Raw genomic sequence first — 18,157 nt, forward strand, 5'->3', positions numbered from 1 at the left:
AATGGACGTAGGAAGCAGAGGAATAATGTGAATGGAGGGTGTGATTTTTAAGACAAGAGATTGTATTTCTTTCATGTTGTAAGCCACCTTAAGCATGGTTTGAAGTGGCATACAAATTAAATTATGTATGTATGTTTGCATGTACAGTATGTTTGATGTGAAGATTCAGAAGTTGATGCAATTCTGGAGATGTTAGTTGTGGGAGGGGGCTTTCAAAACTGAGTTTCTTGAATATGGCATAAATTTGGGACCAACACTGGTGGGCTGGCAAGGGTCTGGAGAAAGGTTTGGGGTGTATCTAACCTCTTCTCTATGCCCCGGGAGGCAGGTGGGAAGGTGGGAGCGCAGAATCCTGAGCATGTCACGCTACAGAAAATTCCTGCAACCTGTGGATGACAACAAGCACCTCATGGTGGCAACACTGGAGGAAAGGCCCTTCGTTATTGTCGACAACATTGATCCAGCCACAAAGACCTGCATTCGTGATTCAGTTCCCTGCCGCCACCCACTCAACCATACCAACAGGTATTCCTGAGACGCTGGCCAAGTTTACCACAGTTGAGTTCAGTGTTATCAATTTTACATTTAGATCTTTCTCTTCCTCAGGAAAGTTCAGAGTGGCTTGTGTAGGCTTCCCAGTGGACACCCATCCAAGCACCAATCAATCCCATGCTTGCTTATTAATTACTTAACCCATTAATATTGCCCCATTCCTCCAAGGATCTCAAAGTGGCACACATAGTTTTCCTCCTTTGTTTCTTTCTTTTACAGCTTTGCTGTGAGGGTAGGTTAGTGAATGGCCTAAAATCAGCCAGTGAGTTTCATGGCTGACAGGGGGATTTGAACCTGGGCCACCGCAGACCTAGTCCACTATAACCACTACGTCCTGCTGGCTCTGTGTTTACATTCCACAGTGCTCCTAAACCACTTGCTGAGTTCCTTTCCCCCCTCCTTATGCTGTTCACAGCCATCAAATGGTAAAGAGCTGCTGCAAAGGATTTTGCATCGACATCCTGAAGCGTCTGGCTAAGACTCTGGGTTTCACCTACGATCTCTATCTTGTCACCAATGGCAAGCATGGCAAGATAGTCAACGGCATGTGGAACGGCATGATTGGAGAGGTAACTCCATCCCCTCCCCAAGGAACTGGGTGGTCTGGGCTCACGCACAACTTCTTAGGACTCTCTGCATTTTGTTCCTCTTAAAAGAACCCAGGAATTCTGGTTTCCCACCCACACATGTGTGACTCTCAACTCCACTTGAGAGGACCCACAAGTCCTGCTGCAGGCTGTTTGGATTGTATCCTTGAAGTAAAGGACTATTGAATAGTGCACTGACATAAATAGTAGGGTTAATCTGCTTCAAAGGTTATGGGAGGGTTACCCTAGGCAATATGGCTCTGCCCATTCCTGGATCTGATAGGCAAACAGAATTTTACATCCTGTCTCCAGGGCTCAGGGTGGGTACCACTGTTTACTCAGAAATGCTGGACCCTCCCCTTCCTTTCCAGAAAACTCAGGATTGCTGGCTATTTGTACTTTATCCATCTCTGTGTGTGTGTGTCTCTCAGGTGTATTACAAGCGAGCTGACATGGCGATTGGATCCCTGACCATCAATGCGGAGAGAGCTGAAGTCATAGATTTTTCTGTGCCCTTTGTCGAGACAGGAATCAGTGTGATGGTGTCTCGTAGCAATGGAACTGTTTCACCTTCTGCCTTCCTAGGTGAATACCCAGCCCTGGGATGGGTCAAAGTAAAAAGCAGGAGGGAGCGTTGGCATGAGATGTGGAAGGAGTCTTCCAGGTAGTCTGGTTTCAAAGAAGGGTTCATTATAGTAGAGAAGTCAGAAGTCCTAATCTTCCCCAATCCTGTCATCTATTGGATCTAAGTAGTTGTGTACCCAATCTTGGGGAAACAGCCCCACTAAGGACCTGCTTTATTGCTGAGGTAGAGTTTTGAATTTTTTAGTGTCAATTTTATTTTAGCATTTTTAACCCACCATTTATGCTGGAAAGGTGGGGTATAGATAAAATAGAAAAATGTTTAAAACAATTGTTAAAATGGACATACAAAATGATGACCTTTGGCTGAAGGAAAATGGCCTGAGAAAAGCCATAAGCAGAGAAAGAGAGAGAAAGAAAAGAAAACTTGCCCATTTGTGGGTATCAAGTGGGCAGCTGCCAATATGTATCAATGGGAGTTACATAACTGCAGTTAACACAGTACTTAGAATCACAATGGAAGTACCAGCAGACAGGTTTTTCCAAATCCTGGGAAAAGACAATTTCACCCAAATTGACTCACATTAACAAATGTGCAGTTTTCAAGGAAGACATTTTGATCTTTCAGATCAAAATAATAGCTTTATTTTTTTGCCATGGAGGGACTTGTGTGGCACCCTCCCAGAGCCACTATTCCCTCAAGGATGGTGATAATGGTAGATCCATTCCCGCCCCCCCTGCTTTGGGGTTCATCTGCATCATACTCTTAAATCAATTCTGACAGACTATCTCAGAGTCTCCACATGACCACAACTAACACAGCTCCTCAGGAAAAGCCAATTTAAAGAGGCAGCCTTAAATTATACCATTTTTAAAAGTGTTACTTGTGATTTAGGGTGCCTCTTTTATGCCAAAGGTTCAGAACCCCTGCTTTCACCCACTAGATCCTAGCTGTCTCGGGCATACCACCACCGTGGTCCATGTTTCTCTTCCTGCAGAGCCCTACAGCCCTGCTGTCTGGGTGATGATGTTTGTCATGTGCCTGACTGTCGTTGCGGTGACCGTCTTCATCTTTGAATATTTCAGCCCAGTAGGCTATAATCGCAGCCTCAGCGCCAGTAAACGTGAGTGCACCAAGGATAAGGGAGGGGCATGTGTCTGAAACTGGGGTACCTATGGAGATAAGGAAGGGCGGCAAGCATGTGCAGCCTGTTGCGCTCCAGCCTCTACGGCAAAGTTCAAACTCTGATTCATATTCCCCCATCCCATCCTGCCTGGTAGGCACTGGAGGCTCCAAGTTCACCATTGGGAAATCCATCTGGCTGCTCTGGGCTTTGGTGTTCAACAACTCTGTGCCTGTGGAGAACCCCAGGGGCACCACCAGCAAGATCATGGTGCTGATCTGGGCCTTCTTCGCCGTCATCTTCCTTGCCAGCTATACCGCCAATCTGGCCGCCTTTATGATACAGGAGGAATATGTAGACACGGTGTCTGGGCTCAGTGACCAGAAGGTGAGAAGAAGGGAGGGCTCCCAGAGGGGGGGAAACAGAGGCATAGTACCCAATTTGTGGAATTCTCTTCCCAGGGAGGCTCGCCTGGCACCTTCATTACATATCTTTAGGTGCCAGGTGAAAACGTTTCTTTATAACCAGGCCTTGGGCTGATTAAACATTCTATAGCCTTTTAAATGTTGGGGGAGCGTTATTGGTCTGTTTTTGTTTTATTATGTATTTTGTGTTCTCATTTTGTATTTTTATGTTGTGAACTGCCCTGTGATCTTTGGATGAGGGGTGTTATACAATTTTAATTAATGATAATGATAATAATAAGTTCCACTCCCTCCCTCCCATCATATCTATCCCTACCAGACAAAATTCCCCATTCATTCCTTTGCCACAGCTCTCGTTTTATTTCCCCTTTCATTTTCTTTTCCATCACCAAAAACAACATGCCAGGCACAATGTTTTCCTTCAGACCAGATTAAACATATCCCCATTTCCACTAATATAAAAAAATTAAGTGACCACCACTACTTCCCCAGTGTTTGACAAATGATGAAAGGGAAGCAAGGAAAACCATGAGATGTGTGTATAATCATGGCCACATGTTAAACCAAAACCAAACAACCCTAAAATCAAAAAGATGTGTACCTTTGCTACACTTTAACACAAAAGAGTAAAGTTGAGCCTCTGTTATTCACTGTACACATTTCCATCAAATCACTTTTAGAAGCCATGGTCCTACAGTGTCTGCTTGCAGTGCCTTAGATCTCAGCTGTCTTGACTTCACTTGCATAGTCTTGCAAGGGCATTCTTTTTTGACTGAGCAGCTCAGGTTTTGCAAGGTTTATTTTAAATTGCTTGGGGAGGAGCTACCTGGCTGTGACCACTGCAAACTCAGCAACTGGAAAGTTTTGCTTTCGGTGCCAATAGTGCTGTTGGGGAAATGTCAGTGAAGGTGAAACTGCCCAGAACAAAGGCAAAGCCAGAAGATCAGACAGGCAGGCAGGCAGGCAATTGCACATCTTTGTCTCCTACTCCAAAGTACCAGACCTGACACTGAAAAGCCTCTGAATCCTAGGGAGCTCTTAGTAAGGATCTGGCTGAAACCCACATACCAAGTCTGTGCATTCGTATTACAGTTCACATTATCTAGCATGAGCTCACCGCCACTAATCTATAGCTCTTCCTCTGGAAAAAGTGCTAGCAGAGCCCTGTAGATTACCCACCTGCAGAGCAGGAGAGCTATTCACGTTGATGCACTCATGGCACACTTATCATTTTTAGAAACTAACGGTGGCACTGAGAACAGATTCTAGCTCTTACCTTCAGTCCTAATTGCTGTTTAATTTTAAAATGTTACACTTGCTTGTGCTGATAGGCTTCTGGTAGGCAATGTTTACTTTCAGAAAAGCCACACATACCCACAATCAGGCCAGATCCATCACACTCCCCTTAAGACAACTGCAACAGGAAATATGTGGGTGTGCCTGTGCATGCATACATGCATGTGGTCAAGATTAAAGGGTGGCTGACCTAAGCAGTGGAACTCATACCCTTGGTAGCTCCACATAGCCCTCCACTGGGATACTTTGCTGGTGCCCAGCATGCATGGTGTGTATTTATAAACCAGAACGTGGCTGATTATCCCCTGGCAATTAGCCCCTGACGAACAACCACAGCTGTGGGGAAGGAGGGGGCCACACAAACCGGACCAGCTGTGGCAAGGCAGCCTCACTCCAATTGAATCCCTTTCGTTAAGAACTAACGAGCTGGGATGTAATTAATGGGCGTAATTAACGTCCAACATGAAACACAATCTCAGATAAATATTAAACAGCTCAGATTAACCAACTCGTACTGAGTAGGGAGCAGTTTGAGGGAGAGGGTAAAAGAAGAAAATCCAGGCAGAGGAAAAGAATAAGTGTTTCTATAGTGGAATCATAGTAACATCTATTCAGAAGTCCCACTGAATTCAATTGGACCTTACGCCCAGGTAGGGATGGGGGAGAAATTTGATTCAATTCACCTTTAAAGATGAACTTCACATTTTCTGAAACAGTATGTGAGCTGAAACACAGCTGTCCTTCGGACTTACCTACATTTTGCATTGCAGTTCTCCAGTAAGGTAATGTGTACAAACATGTATATACAATGGTAACATTTGCATATAAATGCATATATTAATGAACACAACATACAAAAATGCATCATAGTAGAGGAAACTGTTTTCCAAAATGTGTATATTAGGCAAAACTGCATATAAAAATGTGTATCAAAGGAGAAATTCACACAAAAATGGTGACAGATTTTCACTAGGTCTTTTTTTAAAAAAAATATTCAGCTGATATAACCCTAACATAAGATTGGAAAAGTGAGAAACTAAGAGAAACCAAAACTGATATATTTGCCACCCATCCCTAGTCTCAGGTTAAATAGCAATGCAGCCTTAGTCTTGTGAAATTCAAGAGAGGGAGCCATGTTATCAGGTTGCAACAAACACAACCAAAAGCCTTGTGACACCTTAAAAACTAACAGATTAATTGTGGCATCAACTTCTCTGGACAAAAACCCACTTAACACGGCGACCCCCTCTGGACTTTGCCATTAGAGAAGGCACTGCATTTAGCCATCAAAAGTGGAAAGCGTCATTCTGTGCATCTGACAAAGCAGGTTTGAGCCTATGAAAGCTTCCTGTACAATAAATGAACATGTCTTAAAATGCTACAAGACTCTCGTTTTGTTTCTAGCTGTAGAAACGTTTTCCCCTCCCCTCTCCATCCTGATGGTTTTCCCAGTATTCTCTTCTACCTCTATTTGCCTCTTTTCCATTAATTCTTTCCCCCATTGCTTTGTCATACACATTCCTCTGTCAAATTCCAGATAATCTCTACCAATCTCCCATCTTCTTTTCTCACTTTCCCCAGACGCTTTTGTCTGCCTAATGGCTTCTAAGCTTTAGACACCTAGAAGCCTCTTTCCATTATCCCCATTTGCAAGAAAACCATCGCTCCCCCTTTCTTCCTCCCTGCACCCATTGCTTGCACTCTGTATTTTGTCCCCAACCTGGGATGCATTTGATTTTTGCTGTTTCTTTGCTTCCCGTTTCCATGTCGAAAGGCCCAGTTGCCCCAGGAATATCAAGGAGGGACTGAATTTGCTCAGAGAGCTCTTGTGTGAAGCCAATTTTGTGATGCTCAAAACAGACCAAAGATGTTTTTCTCCATCTACAGCCTTCTTGAAGCAGACTCTTGTAATAGAACAAGCAGGCTGCCTCTGCCCTTCATACTTCTAAATGTGTCCCCATCTATTTCAGTATCACTGATCTCTCGGTGCACCTCTCTGTCAACAATCCTGTCTGCCAACTGCTGAATCCATCTATACCCAGAATTACCTGTTCATTGTGTCTTCTATTTATGAGTCCATTCCTGGCCTCTTTCCACCCCGCCCTGTTTGCCCCTTTCCATTTTTCTCATCTGACTCCTTTCTGACTTTGGTTGCGGTAGTGTCACAAGCATCTCTTCACTAGGGGCCACAATGTAGTATCAGAAGAGCTACGCTATTCCCTTTTTTCCATCACATCGTATGCACTTCTGAGCCCCCTCCCCACCCAAAAAAAAATTTAAAAAAATTACCAGGAATTTTACTTGGTATAGGGAGCAGAGGCTATGTTTAATCTGCTGCTCAACTCATGCAGAGTACTGCATATCCACTGCAGTCGCCCCCATCCTCTGTATTTCTTCCCTTACCATAACAGGCAAACAGGAATCAATGTGATTGTTGCTAAAATGCTGTTTGTAAGAGCATTTTAAAATGGAAAACATAGGGCTCGTCTATGCCTTTACTGATCATGAAGAAAGGGCTCTCTGCAGCTTGACAATAAACAAACAAACAAGCACATTAGTTGAAGAGGGTGTGTGTAAGCATAGGAAATGTGCAAAGATGGGTCAAAAAAGGACAAAAAACAAAATCAACGCTGCCTGGGTACTGGTACAAACACACCCTCAAGGTGTTTCATCTTGCATGGCCTTCGAGTTCCACATCCCACTGTTCCTTTCTCACTCTGCTTCTCCCTTCGCTCTATGTCTTATTTCCCAAACTGCCTGTCTCACCCTCCTGTCCTTAGATAAATCTCTAAAAAGTTCGTTTTCTTTTCCTTGGCTTGGGCACTGGTCTCTTGGCTGGATTCTAGAGGACAAACTCAATAATCATACATGATGTTTCTTGCTCATATCTATTTAGTCTTCTCGTCCATCTCCAAATACTACTGTCTGTCTGCTTTCCTATCGTGTCATGGAACTGTTTGAGAAGGAGGAGGCTACAAGGCCCTTAGTCTAACACCTGCCACCAGCTGGGCCCACCCACCCACATCTTCCAATATCAGTGTCCATCTGACATTACAGGGGTGGAATTCCCTTCAAACTCTAAACATCATGAACGATTATACCCTGTGGAGTTGAAACTGACCCCCAAAGCCATTATTAAATGAAAAGCAGGTTCAGGAGAGGAGAAAATAAGAGTGGCAGGAGGATGGACAGGAGGAAAGGGTGTACATAATCCCCTCTCTGTCTGCCATTTTTCTGCTTCAAGTCACGCACAAAAACACAAATTTTCCGTCTGTGGGAATCCAAAAGCATGTTGGAAACACAGAATCACAGAGCTGGATCTGCCCCTGCTGATACGCTGTTTCCTCTAGCGGCTTCTAAATCCCCCTCTCCCAAGCTGCTCTTCCTAAAAAAAATGTGTGACATGAAGGTCAACCCTGAGCATGAGCAAAACTTGTTCACTCAGGTTGTGGCAGTTCCTGATGCCCAGAGAAAAATTTAGAACTTCCAGATATCAACCCTTCCTGACTATCCTCTTCCCCAATCCAGCCTGTTTTTCTAACTTACCTCACAGGGCTATTGTGAGGCTAAAATGGGGAAGCAGAAACCATGTGCCTCACCCTTAGCTCCAAAGAGGATGGGGATAAAAATGGAAGCTCATAAATAAATCTGTTGGCTCATTTATTCATCCTCAAATAAACATGGTATTTACCTACCCATCCATCACTATATGCATCTCTCCATTTCTTATCCATACCACTCTGCTCGTCTGTCTCATCCATCACACACAACAGGGTGCTTCTCCATATCCAGAAATCATAATGCTTGGGAAGGTGAACTCTGCTCTAATTGATGCCAGCCAAATTTCCGTTTTATTTCTCAGCCAACTGAGCACAACAATACACTACTCCAAAAGTAGCACCAGCAAATTTAAGAATCTCCCTCCTCCCGTCCTTGCTCAGTTTTCACATTTGGGAGGAGAGCAGGGAAGGGGTCGGGGCAAGATCCGCAGAAGCACTCTTCACACTCCAATTTCCCTTTACCTCCCTCTACAGTTCCAGAAACCACAGCATCACTACCCACCTTTGAGATTTGGCACTGTTCCCAACGGGAGCACCGAGAAAAACATTCGGAACAACTATGGGGAGATGCACGAATATATGGGGAAGTACAACCAGCGCAGCGTGGAGGATGCACTCCAGAACCTGCAGACAGGGTAGGTGGGGGGAAATGGAAGAAGCAGTGGTGGCAGCAGGAAGGACAACTCCAAGACCCTTAGTTCTCAGCATATATTTTCATCCTAAGCCTTTCTGCTCCCTGGGGCACATGGCCTGCAGCAGGCCCCTACAGTGGGACCACATGTGCCCTATGTTTCTCTCCACATAACCCATTTTTTACACAACAGATGTGCAAATGCTTCTCATTTATGTCGCACACTCTCGTCGTCATTCCATGAGGCCACACTCCTGTTGTAGAGAAACCACCATTTGCCCACACTTGGGGTAAATATTCAGTGAAGTAAATGCAGTTTTCCCCCTCTGCAACATCCTCTCCCTCCAGCGGTAGTACATTAATTGCTGTGGCAATTGCTATGTGGAATGTGACTGTGTGAGTGACACAGGCTGCTGCTGGATGTTGCTTGTGACATGGCCAGCTTTAATGCCCATGCTGTTTTGTGATCCTTTAACAAGTTTATAATTATAATTAGTCAATTTTCATTAGGCTGTCATCTGATTAAAGAAATCTTAGCCAATTTAATAATAATATGAGTTTGGGTCAATTAATCAGTGAATTAATTAAATCTGCAGAAATGTGCATATGAGCAAAAATTACTCTCTTTTTTTTAAGCATACTTTGTTTTTAGATGATGCACTGCAGACATTAGAAGAGGCATCCCCACTTCTCTCTCATATAGGAGTGAAGGCCTGTGCAAAAGCTGTGCTTGCCATGTGCTGTTAATGCAAGTAATTGCATTAAAAATATTTTTTTTTAAAGAAACTGTTGCCTTGCTCATTGGGGACTCCTTTTTAGTTGAATGAATCTAACCAATTAATTAAGGCTGCAAGCCTATGCCCGCTTACCTGGAAGTAAGCTTCGCGTAAGATCTGATTATAGAAACTGCAGTCCTAAAAAAAACAAAAAACACCTTTAAAGGCTGTGCACTCCTTCTGTGTATAACTCTGGTGAGCAAGTGCTTGTCTAGCCTTGGTAGCTGCACACACCAGCAAGAGTGCCTCCCCACTGTTCCCCACAACAACACTTCTGTGAACTTCTATGAACTCCTGCTGGCTCATTTCATAAATAAACCAAATAAGACAAGTCCACGGTGAGGCATTCAAGTGCAGGATTGAGCTGCGCCATCATGCTGTTAACTAGACTTCGATGTGGGGTTTTTGTATGTGGATTTTGGATTTGTGAGCATTTGTGACTTAAACGCTAATTTTTTGCTGCTGTAGGAGTGCATTGTAGATCTGCCTGTTTGAGCGCCCTTTCAGGGTGGTTCCCACTGCTGTTGGAACTGCTGCCAATCCTACTAACAATTTTTTAAAAGCCAACTGGCAAGGTTATGGGTGCGCGATTCACCATTTAAACACCCACATACTCTGCTAATTAACCCAAATTAACAACCACCTCCCACTTCTACAGTCACAATCATTTATATATGGATTAGAATTCCTACTCTGTACATATATGTACTTAAGACAGGCACCTCCAACTTTGGGCCACCAAAATTTATGTGACTTCAGTTCCTTTCACTCCTGACCAATTTGTCAAGCTGGCTGCAGGTGTTGGGGTTGTACTGTAGTGATGGGCTGGATGGGGGCTAATAAACTGAGTCTGAGTCCTGGCAAGATTGAGGTTTGTAGGCTTGGGAAGTCAGTAAGTTGCCAGGCCTGGATGGGGCAGCTCTCTCCTTGAAGGAGCAGGTGCAAAGTCTGAGGATTTTCCCAGATCCAACTCTACCACTGGAGGTGTCCTCAGTGGCTAGGAAGCTTGGCTGAGAAGACAGATACAGTTGTTCCTGGATCAGGATAGCAGTTATCCATGCATTGCTAACCTCACAGTTGGATCACTGCAACGCACTGTTTGTAGAACTACCTTGGCAGTTGATCTGGAGGCTGCGGCTAATGCAGAATTCAGGGGTCGGCTTGCAAACTAGCACCAGCAGATAGCAACTTGATTTCTGGATTTGCACTGGCAAATCCCTCCCTGCATGTTGCCTGCATTGACGTGGTGACCTGTGGATGTGGGTCTCTGATGTGGAGGAGGTCTGTTCCTCCGGAGGTGCAGGCTTGGAAAGTACAGATTCCTGCCTTGGATTCCAGAATGCCTGATTTGCTGGGCTCAGGCTGTGACTCAGGCTTGCACAGGATACCAGGGCCTGTGATCTTCCTTGTAGCTGCTGGACTGATAGTGGCCCGCCTTGTCTAAATTGGAGCTGCTCTGGCCAGGAGTTCTGGCACTGGGCCATTTCAGCGGTGCTGAAGATTCTGAAAGAATGACTTTGCCACTATTGCAGAATTCAACTATTCGGTTCTTGCTGCTTTCCCCTATGCTGTCCCTGTCTGGTGCTTTGTGTGTTTACTGCTTGTTAAGTTCTTCCTTCTCTTTTTAATCAGTGGCCTGCATCTACTCTTCAGGGTTTGTTTGTTCTTGTTGTTTAAAGTTCAGAGTTTTTTTCTTTTTAAATACCACCATGTACATTCATGGCCACCAAAACTTTGCCAGTATGTGTGAATGGTTGAATGGGTATGGGCACAAGGGGACAGGACGGAGACACCTAATAATCCGATCCTATGTGAATTTAAAGTTATGGGCCCTGTGTAGGGTCAGTCTGTTTTTAGGACTGTGAAACAGAGGGCATTAGAAAGCAAAAGACTGAGAAGAAAGCTTGGAACCAAGATATCTAGATAGAGGTGGCTGAAGAGGTGAGCCTGTCTATAATAAAAAATAAATAAAGGGGGGAGGAAGCGAAGATAAAATAGAGTGGGACAGTGGCTGACGTGCAGTTCTAACAGTAAAGGGCACCTTTTCCTTATGGGCCTATTAAAAGTATCTCCTATGCTATATAACTATGGCTGAAAACTTTAACAGCTTTAATGGGAAGATTAATCAGGCTCATAATAAAATCCCTGCGCCCCAGTTAATTGGTCAGGCTAAGCATACGGAAAGGCTCAGTCATGTTTAAAGGCACGCTGCCGGGCAATCATCTAGTTTCTAGCTCCTACCTGTGACATATTTGATGACAACGAAGAATAAACATAAAGGTGTTCTATCTTTCTAGTTTATTACCCAAAGGTGGCCACCTTTTGGCTCTCAGGAGTCGTATACTTTCATGTAATGCTAAGAACCAGTTTTTATTTAATTGATTTTTATACTGCTCTCCCTCTCACATTCAACTGAAGGCCACAGTGCTCTGCTGAATTAATTCTTAAAATATTTTAAAAAGCCTGACCCTTCCACAATATTGATGGGCCTTCAATGTGTTTATTTTTTGATGCCGTTTTGACTCTGGTGTGTTACTATAACAGGAAATATTCACATATGGGATAAGAAACAAGTGAGCCTCTCTGTCTAACAATGAATATTACTATTTGTTTAATAGGGATGCGGGTGGCACTGTGGTCTAAACCACTGAGCCTCTTGGGCTTGCCGATCGGAAGGTTGGCGGTTCGAATCTGTGTGACAGAGTGAGCTCCAGTTGCTTTGTCCCAGCTCCTGCCAACCTAGCAGTTCGAAAGCATACCAGTGCAAGTAGATAAATAGGTACCACTGTGGCAGGAAGGTAAACAGCATTTCCGTGTGCTCTGGCTCCCATCATGGTGTCCCGTTGCACCAGAAGCGGTTTAGTCATGCTGGCCACATGACCCGGAAAGCTGTCTGTGGACAAATACCAGCTCCTTCGGTCTAAAAGCGAGATGAGCACCACAACCCCATAGTCACCTTTGACTGGACTTAACCGTCCAGGGGTCCTTTACCTTTACCTTACTATTTGTTTGTTAAATGGTAAGCTGTCTCACACTTAAAGAAAGCTGTCCCCTTCCCTCAAAAATATGCTTTCCCTTTAATTGCAATATGAATGTCTGTAGTTCTAATCAATAGGTCTTTGCAAAGGTGGACAAATAATAAATGGAGGCATTTTTAATGCGCTAAATGCTGCATCCATCTGTCCTTCTCTGCCTGCCTTTCTTATCTGACTGCAGGAAGCTGGATGCCTTCATCTACGATGCAGCCGTCCTCAACTACATGGCCCGAAAGGAAGAAGGCTGTAAACTTGTCACCATAGGGAGTGGGAAAGTCTTTGCCACCACAGGCTACGGCATTGCGCTGCAGAAAGGTTCCAAGTGGAAACGGCCCATTGACCTGGCCCTGCTCCAGTTTCTGAGTGATGGTAAGGCTTAGCTACATGCCAGGTTCTAGGCAGAGCACTGGGAAGTTGAGAGTTGCCCAGGTTTTTTGGATGAGAACAAACTTAAGTGTGAGTAACTGGGAGGTGGGGGGGAATATTTTCTCCAACATCTGTGTGAGTGGTATTGTTCTCTCTCTGTCTCTGTCTCTGTCTCTGCCCCACCTGCTCTTCCACTAGGCAATGATTGCTGGGTGTGTATGCGTAAGATACTTTGGAGCAGGGGTGTCTGAAATAAAGGATATTTATTACTTGCTGTGGACACTCCTGAATAATTTGCACTGGAAAGAAATCTATGTATAATCCTACTTCCTGCTGCGGGGCAAGACCACCCCATTCTATCCATACACTATGAAAAAGCATGAAGTTGAAATATGGGGCAACTGGTGCTCCTTCTTCAGATACTCAGCCCCCACCCCACCTCCGCACCCGTTTCTAGTAAGCTCAGAGCCCAGAAAAGTACCAAACTGCCAATCCCACTCCTTATGGATGGGTCATGTTCTTCATAGTGATTGGTGAACAGGACTTTCCCTCACATGTTTGCTGGGGCAGAAGGCTTAGTCAGGTAAAGGAATGCTGGTCTGCCAAGATGAAACATTCATTACCCTTTGCTATAAAATGGGTTATCTGGATTCTGAAGTTCAGTTAAAACAGATTAGTTTCCTTTAACACACTTTTACTATGTATTTGGTTGAATTTATTGTTGTGTGCTCCTTGAATTTTGAGAAGTCATGGGGCAGTGCTATATGGGATAGTTTCCTTTGAATGAAAGAGTTTTGTATGGTAAACAGCCCTGTGATCCTCAGATGAAGGAGGTATATGGTGTCATTGTAATAAAAAATGTTAGCATAATGGAAGCAAATAGGCACCCCTACAGCACAGAACAAATCCACTAATCCCATATCAGATGTTCAGAGAGGCACCCTGCATTCCAAGCTGTTTCACCTTCAGCTAACTCACAGCTCCTTATCTGTCTGTCCCATTAAAAAAATGAAAATGCTTTCTTGCTGTCTCCCTTCCTCCCACACCCCAATTCTGATGGGTGTTGCATTTACAAGCTAGAATGAGATTTGATATCATTAAGGGCAATTAAAGCCCATTTGTCAAGTCCCTGATCAACGGTTGATTTGTCAGGCAAAACCAATGTGACAGGCCCATTCATGTTAATCAAGTGAGCAAAACTCATATTACCAGCAGGAGTGTGGATTTCTCCAATTCTTTTAGTGTATGTTTATCCATGGAGATGGGGAGGGGTTTCTAACTCAAATGTAGAAGTTTGCTGAGAGGACTTATGGGCCCTGGAACTGACATGGCTCCCTCATATACACTAATGCCCCCACACCAGCCTGCACACCCTCCCCCATTCCAATGCTCCAGATAGCTGTCACAATGCACTTCCCTGACTATCTCCTAGCAGACCTGCAGACTGATCAAAGTGAACATGCAACCAGATCATGGTGTTTTATTTTGGATTAATTAATCCAGGCTGAAAGGGAGTAGGAATCCCAAGAGAGGTGTGGAGCCCACTCAGTTCACGCAAGGAGGTCTGGAAGCCAGGACTCCTGCGTCTCCTGGGAGAGCAAGCAATTCCTAGTGGGCTAGACTCAGAGCAAAGGCAATGGGAGACAGACATTCTGCTTTCTATTTCTAGCTCCAGGGATAATGAACAGACACAGCTCTGGTGTGTTTGATCTGAGCAGAGGAACCTGGATTCCGTCTCTGCTGCTGCTAATGGGCTCAGTCTGAGGCTCTAATTGCTGTTAGCCAACAATCTTGCTTCTCCTAATAGGCCTGACTGACTCTGGGGATATCCTAGAGAACAGCACACGGGGCTTTCCCCGCCCCACCAGGACATATAAGCAGATGTTGGGGACGGGGCTGTGTTTCAACTGGGCCACCCAGTGTCCATGACACTTAAATCATTTTGCCTTCCCTGCATCTATTAGGCTGAATGAAAAAGCTACATGGTTTACTCTCCAGCTCTCTCTGTTGCGATTAACAACATTCAAAAGTGAAGCATTCCAGACAGAGAGGCGTTCTTTGCTTCACTTGTGAAAAATGCCCTGTGAGGATCATGATGTGTAAGAATTGTGTGTGGGAGAGAGGCCGACAGATGGTTGCTTTGTAGAGTTTGGATGTGTTACAATGAATGTCCAAAATGTGGTGAATGTCAACTATTCACATGTAAATACTGACAACTTCAGATGAATTTTATGAATGCCACAAACAGACAGACATACTCCCATTTTGGGGACAGATTTATTGCATAATGATAATCACTATTTGACTGTTGGCATTCGCCAGGGTATCTCCACCTTAATTAAGCATTCACAACATTCACCTGGGATTGCCAACATTCACAAGTGACAAAATTCCAGATATACATATTAGAACTTCTATTTGCTTGCAATTACTCTATATTCCAAGCATCTGTGCACAAGAATAAAGCATGCAAACTAAAAAAATGCATGTATAATAACCAATGTTTAAAACTTACTTTAATTGCAGAATTTTCACTTTAGGTTCACAGAATATCCATAATTTTGTTGGTATATAATTCCACCAGTATGAGGGTATATAATATATACAGCGGAGATTTCATCTGTTTGGAATCCTTCAGTGTATTGATGTATAACTCCATATGTTGAATATGTACATGCTGAAGGGTGCTGGGTATTTATTATTTATTTATAGTTATTTTAAAAAAATATTTAAATAATATCCTCTCACAATACATCAGGGCAGTGTACCACAACAATTAGACATTTAAAAGCAATGCAAAGTAATCATCAATATGACTGGCTACTCAAGAGACCTTTTAAACAACTGCTAAGGCCTGTCAGCATAAAAAAGTCTTAAAGCGACACCTGAAAGTCAAAGTTGCCTGCCAAATCTCTATTGGAAGAGCATATCATGATCTTGCATGGATGTATGCATTTAAAGGAGCCTGTTGCTTGGGTATGAAGGAACACACATGCACACCATTGTAAGCTTCCAATTGCTTATTAGGGGAGAGGGAGGCAAGGAACAGTTGCCCAGCAACCCACCCATCTGTCATATCATACAACTGAAACCTGTACTACCTTTTATACCACACACACACAATTTTAGTCTGCAGCATTAATCAGTCCTGAAAGACTACCACAGCATAGCTCCATCCTTGCAATCACTCAAGTAGATCAGGATTCATAGGATCAAAGAATTGTAGAGTTGGAAGGGACCCAAACACCATCAGGTCCAACCCCCTGAAATGCAGGAATCTCAGCTACATCATATATGGCAGACAGCCAACCAACTTCTGCTTAAAAACCTCCACGGAAGGAGAGTCCACCACCTCTTGGAGTTTGTTCCACTGTTAACAGCTCTTACTGTCAGAAAATTATTCCTAAAGTTTCATCTGAATCTCCTTTCTTGCAACTTGAATCCATTGGTTCAGGTCCTAGTTTCCAGAGCAATAGAAAACAAGCTTGCTCCATGTGACAGCCCTTTAGATATTTGAAGATGGCTATTATATCTCCTCTCAGTATCTTTTCCTGGCTAAATATACCCAACTCCCTCAAACATTCCTCACAAGGCTTGGTTTCCAGACCCTCGATCATCTTGGTCGCCCTGCTCTGCAATAGTATTAACCTTTTTTTGCTGCTTCATCACACTGTGAACTCATGTTAAACTTGTGGTCTACTAAGACCCCTAGATCATTTTCACATCTACTACTGGCAAGCCAAGTGTCCCCCATCTTATATTTGTGCATATTGGTTCTTCCTGCCTAAGTGCAGAACCTGACATTTGTCCCTACTGAAGTTCATTTTGTTAGTTTTGGCCCAGCTCTGTTAAGGTCATCTTAAATCCCAATTCTGTCTTCAGTGGCATCTGCAAATTTGATAAATATCCCCTCAATGTCTTCATCCAAGTTATTTATAAAGATGTTGAACAACAATGGGCCCGGGGCAGAACCCTACAGCACCCCACTTGTCCCCCCTTTTTTTGCAGGATGACTAGGAACCATTAGTGAGCATTCTTTGCGTATGGAAATGAGCTACAAACCCACCTAACAGTTATCTCACCCAGTCTAAATTTTACCGGCTTCTCTGCAAGAATACCATGGGGGAATTTGTCAAAAGCTTTACTGAAATCAGGATACACTATATCCACAGCAGTTCCTGATCCACCAAGCTTATGACTCTATCAAAGAAAGAAAGAAAGAAAGAAATGAGATTCGTCTGGTACGGCTTGTTTTTGAGAAACCCATGTTAGGTCTTAGTAATCACAGTCACCTTTTCTAAGTGCTCACAGCCAGACTGTTTAATTATCTGTTCTAGGACACTGGTAACAATGTCAAGCTCACCAGTCAGTAGTTACCCAGATCTTCTTTACTCCCCCTTTTGAAGACAGGGACATCATTTTGCCTGCCTCCAGTCTCCAGGGACATCACTTGTTCTCCAAGAATTCTCAAAATTATAGACAGAGGCTCTGAGATTACATCTGCAAGCTCCTTTAATACTCTTGGGTGCAGCTCATCAGGCCCTGGAGATTTGAACTCATCGATGTAGCTAGGTGTTCCTTTACCACCTCTTTTCCATCTTGGGCTTTAGCTCCTTCCTTGCATCATTTATTCTGTTATCACCAGGTTGGGCACTGCTTTCCTTTGAGGTAAAGACAAAGGCAAAGTAGGTGTTGAGCAGTTCTGCCTTCTCTCTGTCACCCAACAGCATTTCTCCATCCTCTTCACACAAGAGACCTACTACTTGCTTGGTCTTCCTCTTGCTTCAAACATAGCCGAAGAAACCTTTTTTATTAATTTTAATCTCTCTTGCAAGCCTGAGTTCATTCTGAGCTTTGCCCACCTAACCTCCCTGCAACTGTTGGCTACTCATATATGTTCTTCCTTTGTGATTTCTCCTTTCTTCAATTTCTTATTCATGCCCTTCTTAAATCTCAGTTCACCTGTAAGCTCCTTATGCAGCCACACTGGTTTTTTAGGTGTCTCCTACTTTTCTTTCTTGTTGGAATTTTCTGCCTTTCTGCCTTCACCTTTAAGAAACACCCATTCCTCTTGGACTCCCTTCTCTTTGAGTATTTCTGATCATGGGAAAGTTCCTTAAGCTTTTTGAAATCAGACTTCTTAAAGTCCAGAGTGCATGTTCAACTACCCTCAGCTTTCCCTTGCTTGTATACAATGAAACCCAATATTACATTATCACTTTC

General features: G+C 43.7%; 2 protein-coding genes across 7 annotated transcripts in view; one reads left to right on the forward strand and one right to left on the reverse strand.

The window, feature by feature from the left end:
- KDELR1 (KDEL endoplasmic reticulum protein retention receptor 1) overlaps positions 1-18,157 on the reverse strand; it is a 124,974-nt gene that overhangs the window by 52,189 nt on the left and 54,628 nt on the right. The gene's annotated exons all lie outside the window — the stretch shown is intronic.
- Positions 1-18,157, forward strand: part of GRIN2D (glutamate ionotropic receptor NMDA type subunit 2D) — a 62,501-nt gene that overhangs the window by 33,267 nt on the left and 11,077 nt on the right. For all 3 annotated transcript variants that reach the window (XM_080977606.1, XM_080977605.1, XM_080977607.1), the window contains 7 exons: positions 329-525; positions 968-1,121; positions 1,571-1,724; positions 2,720-2,845; positions 3,003-3,232; positions 8,601-8,761; positions 12,750-12,937. In XM_080977606.1, coding sequence (XP_080833732.1) covers positions 329-525; positions 968-1,121; positions 1,571-1,724; positions 2,720-2,845; positions 3,003-3,232; positions 8,601-8,761; positions 12,750-12,937 — 1,210 coding nt within the window. The remainder of the gene's footprint in view (positions 1-328; positions 526-967; positions 1,122-1,570; positions 1,725-2,719; positions 2,846-3,002; positions 3,233-8,600; positions 8,762-12,749; positions 12,938-18,157) is intronic.

The sequence above is a fragment of the Podarcis pityusensis genome (genome assembly GCF_964106645.2).
Source record: "Podarcis pityusensis genome assembly, chromosome: 13".
NCBI lineage: Eukaryota > Metazoa > Chordata > Lepidosauria > Squamata > Lacertidae > Podarcis > Podarcis pityusensis.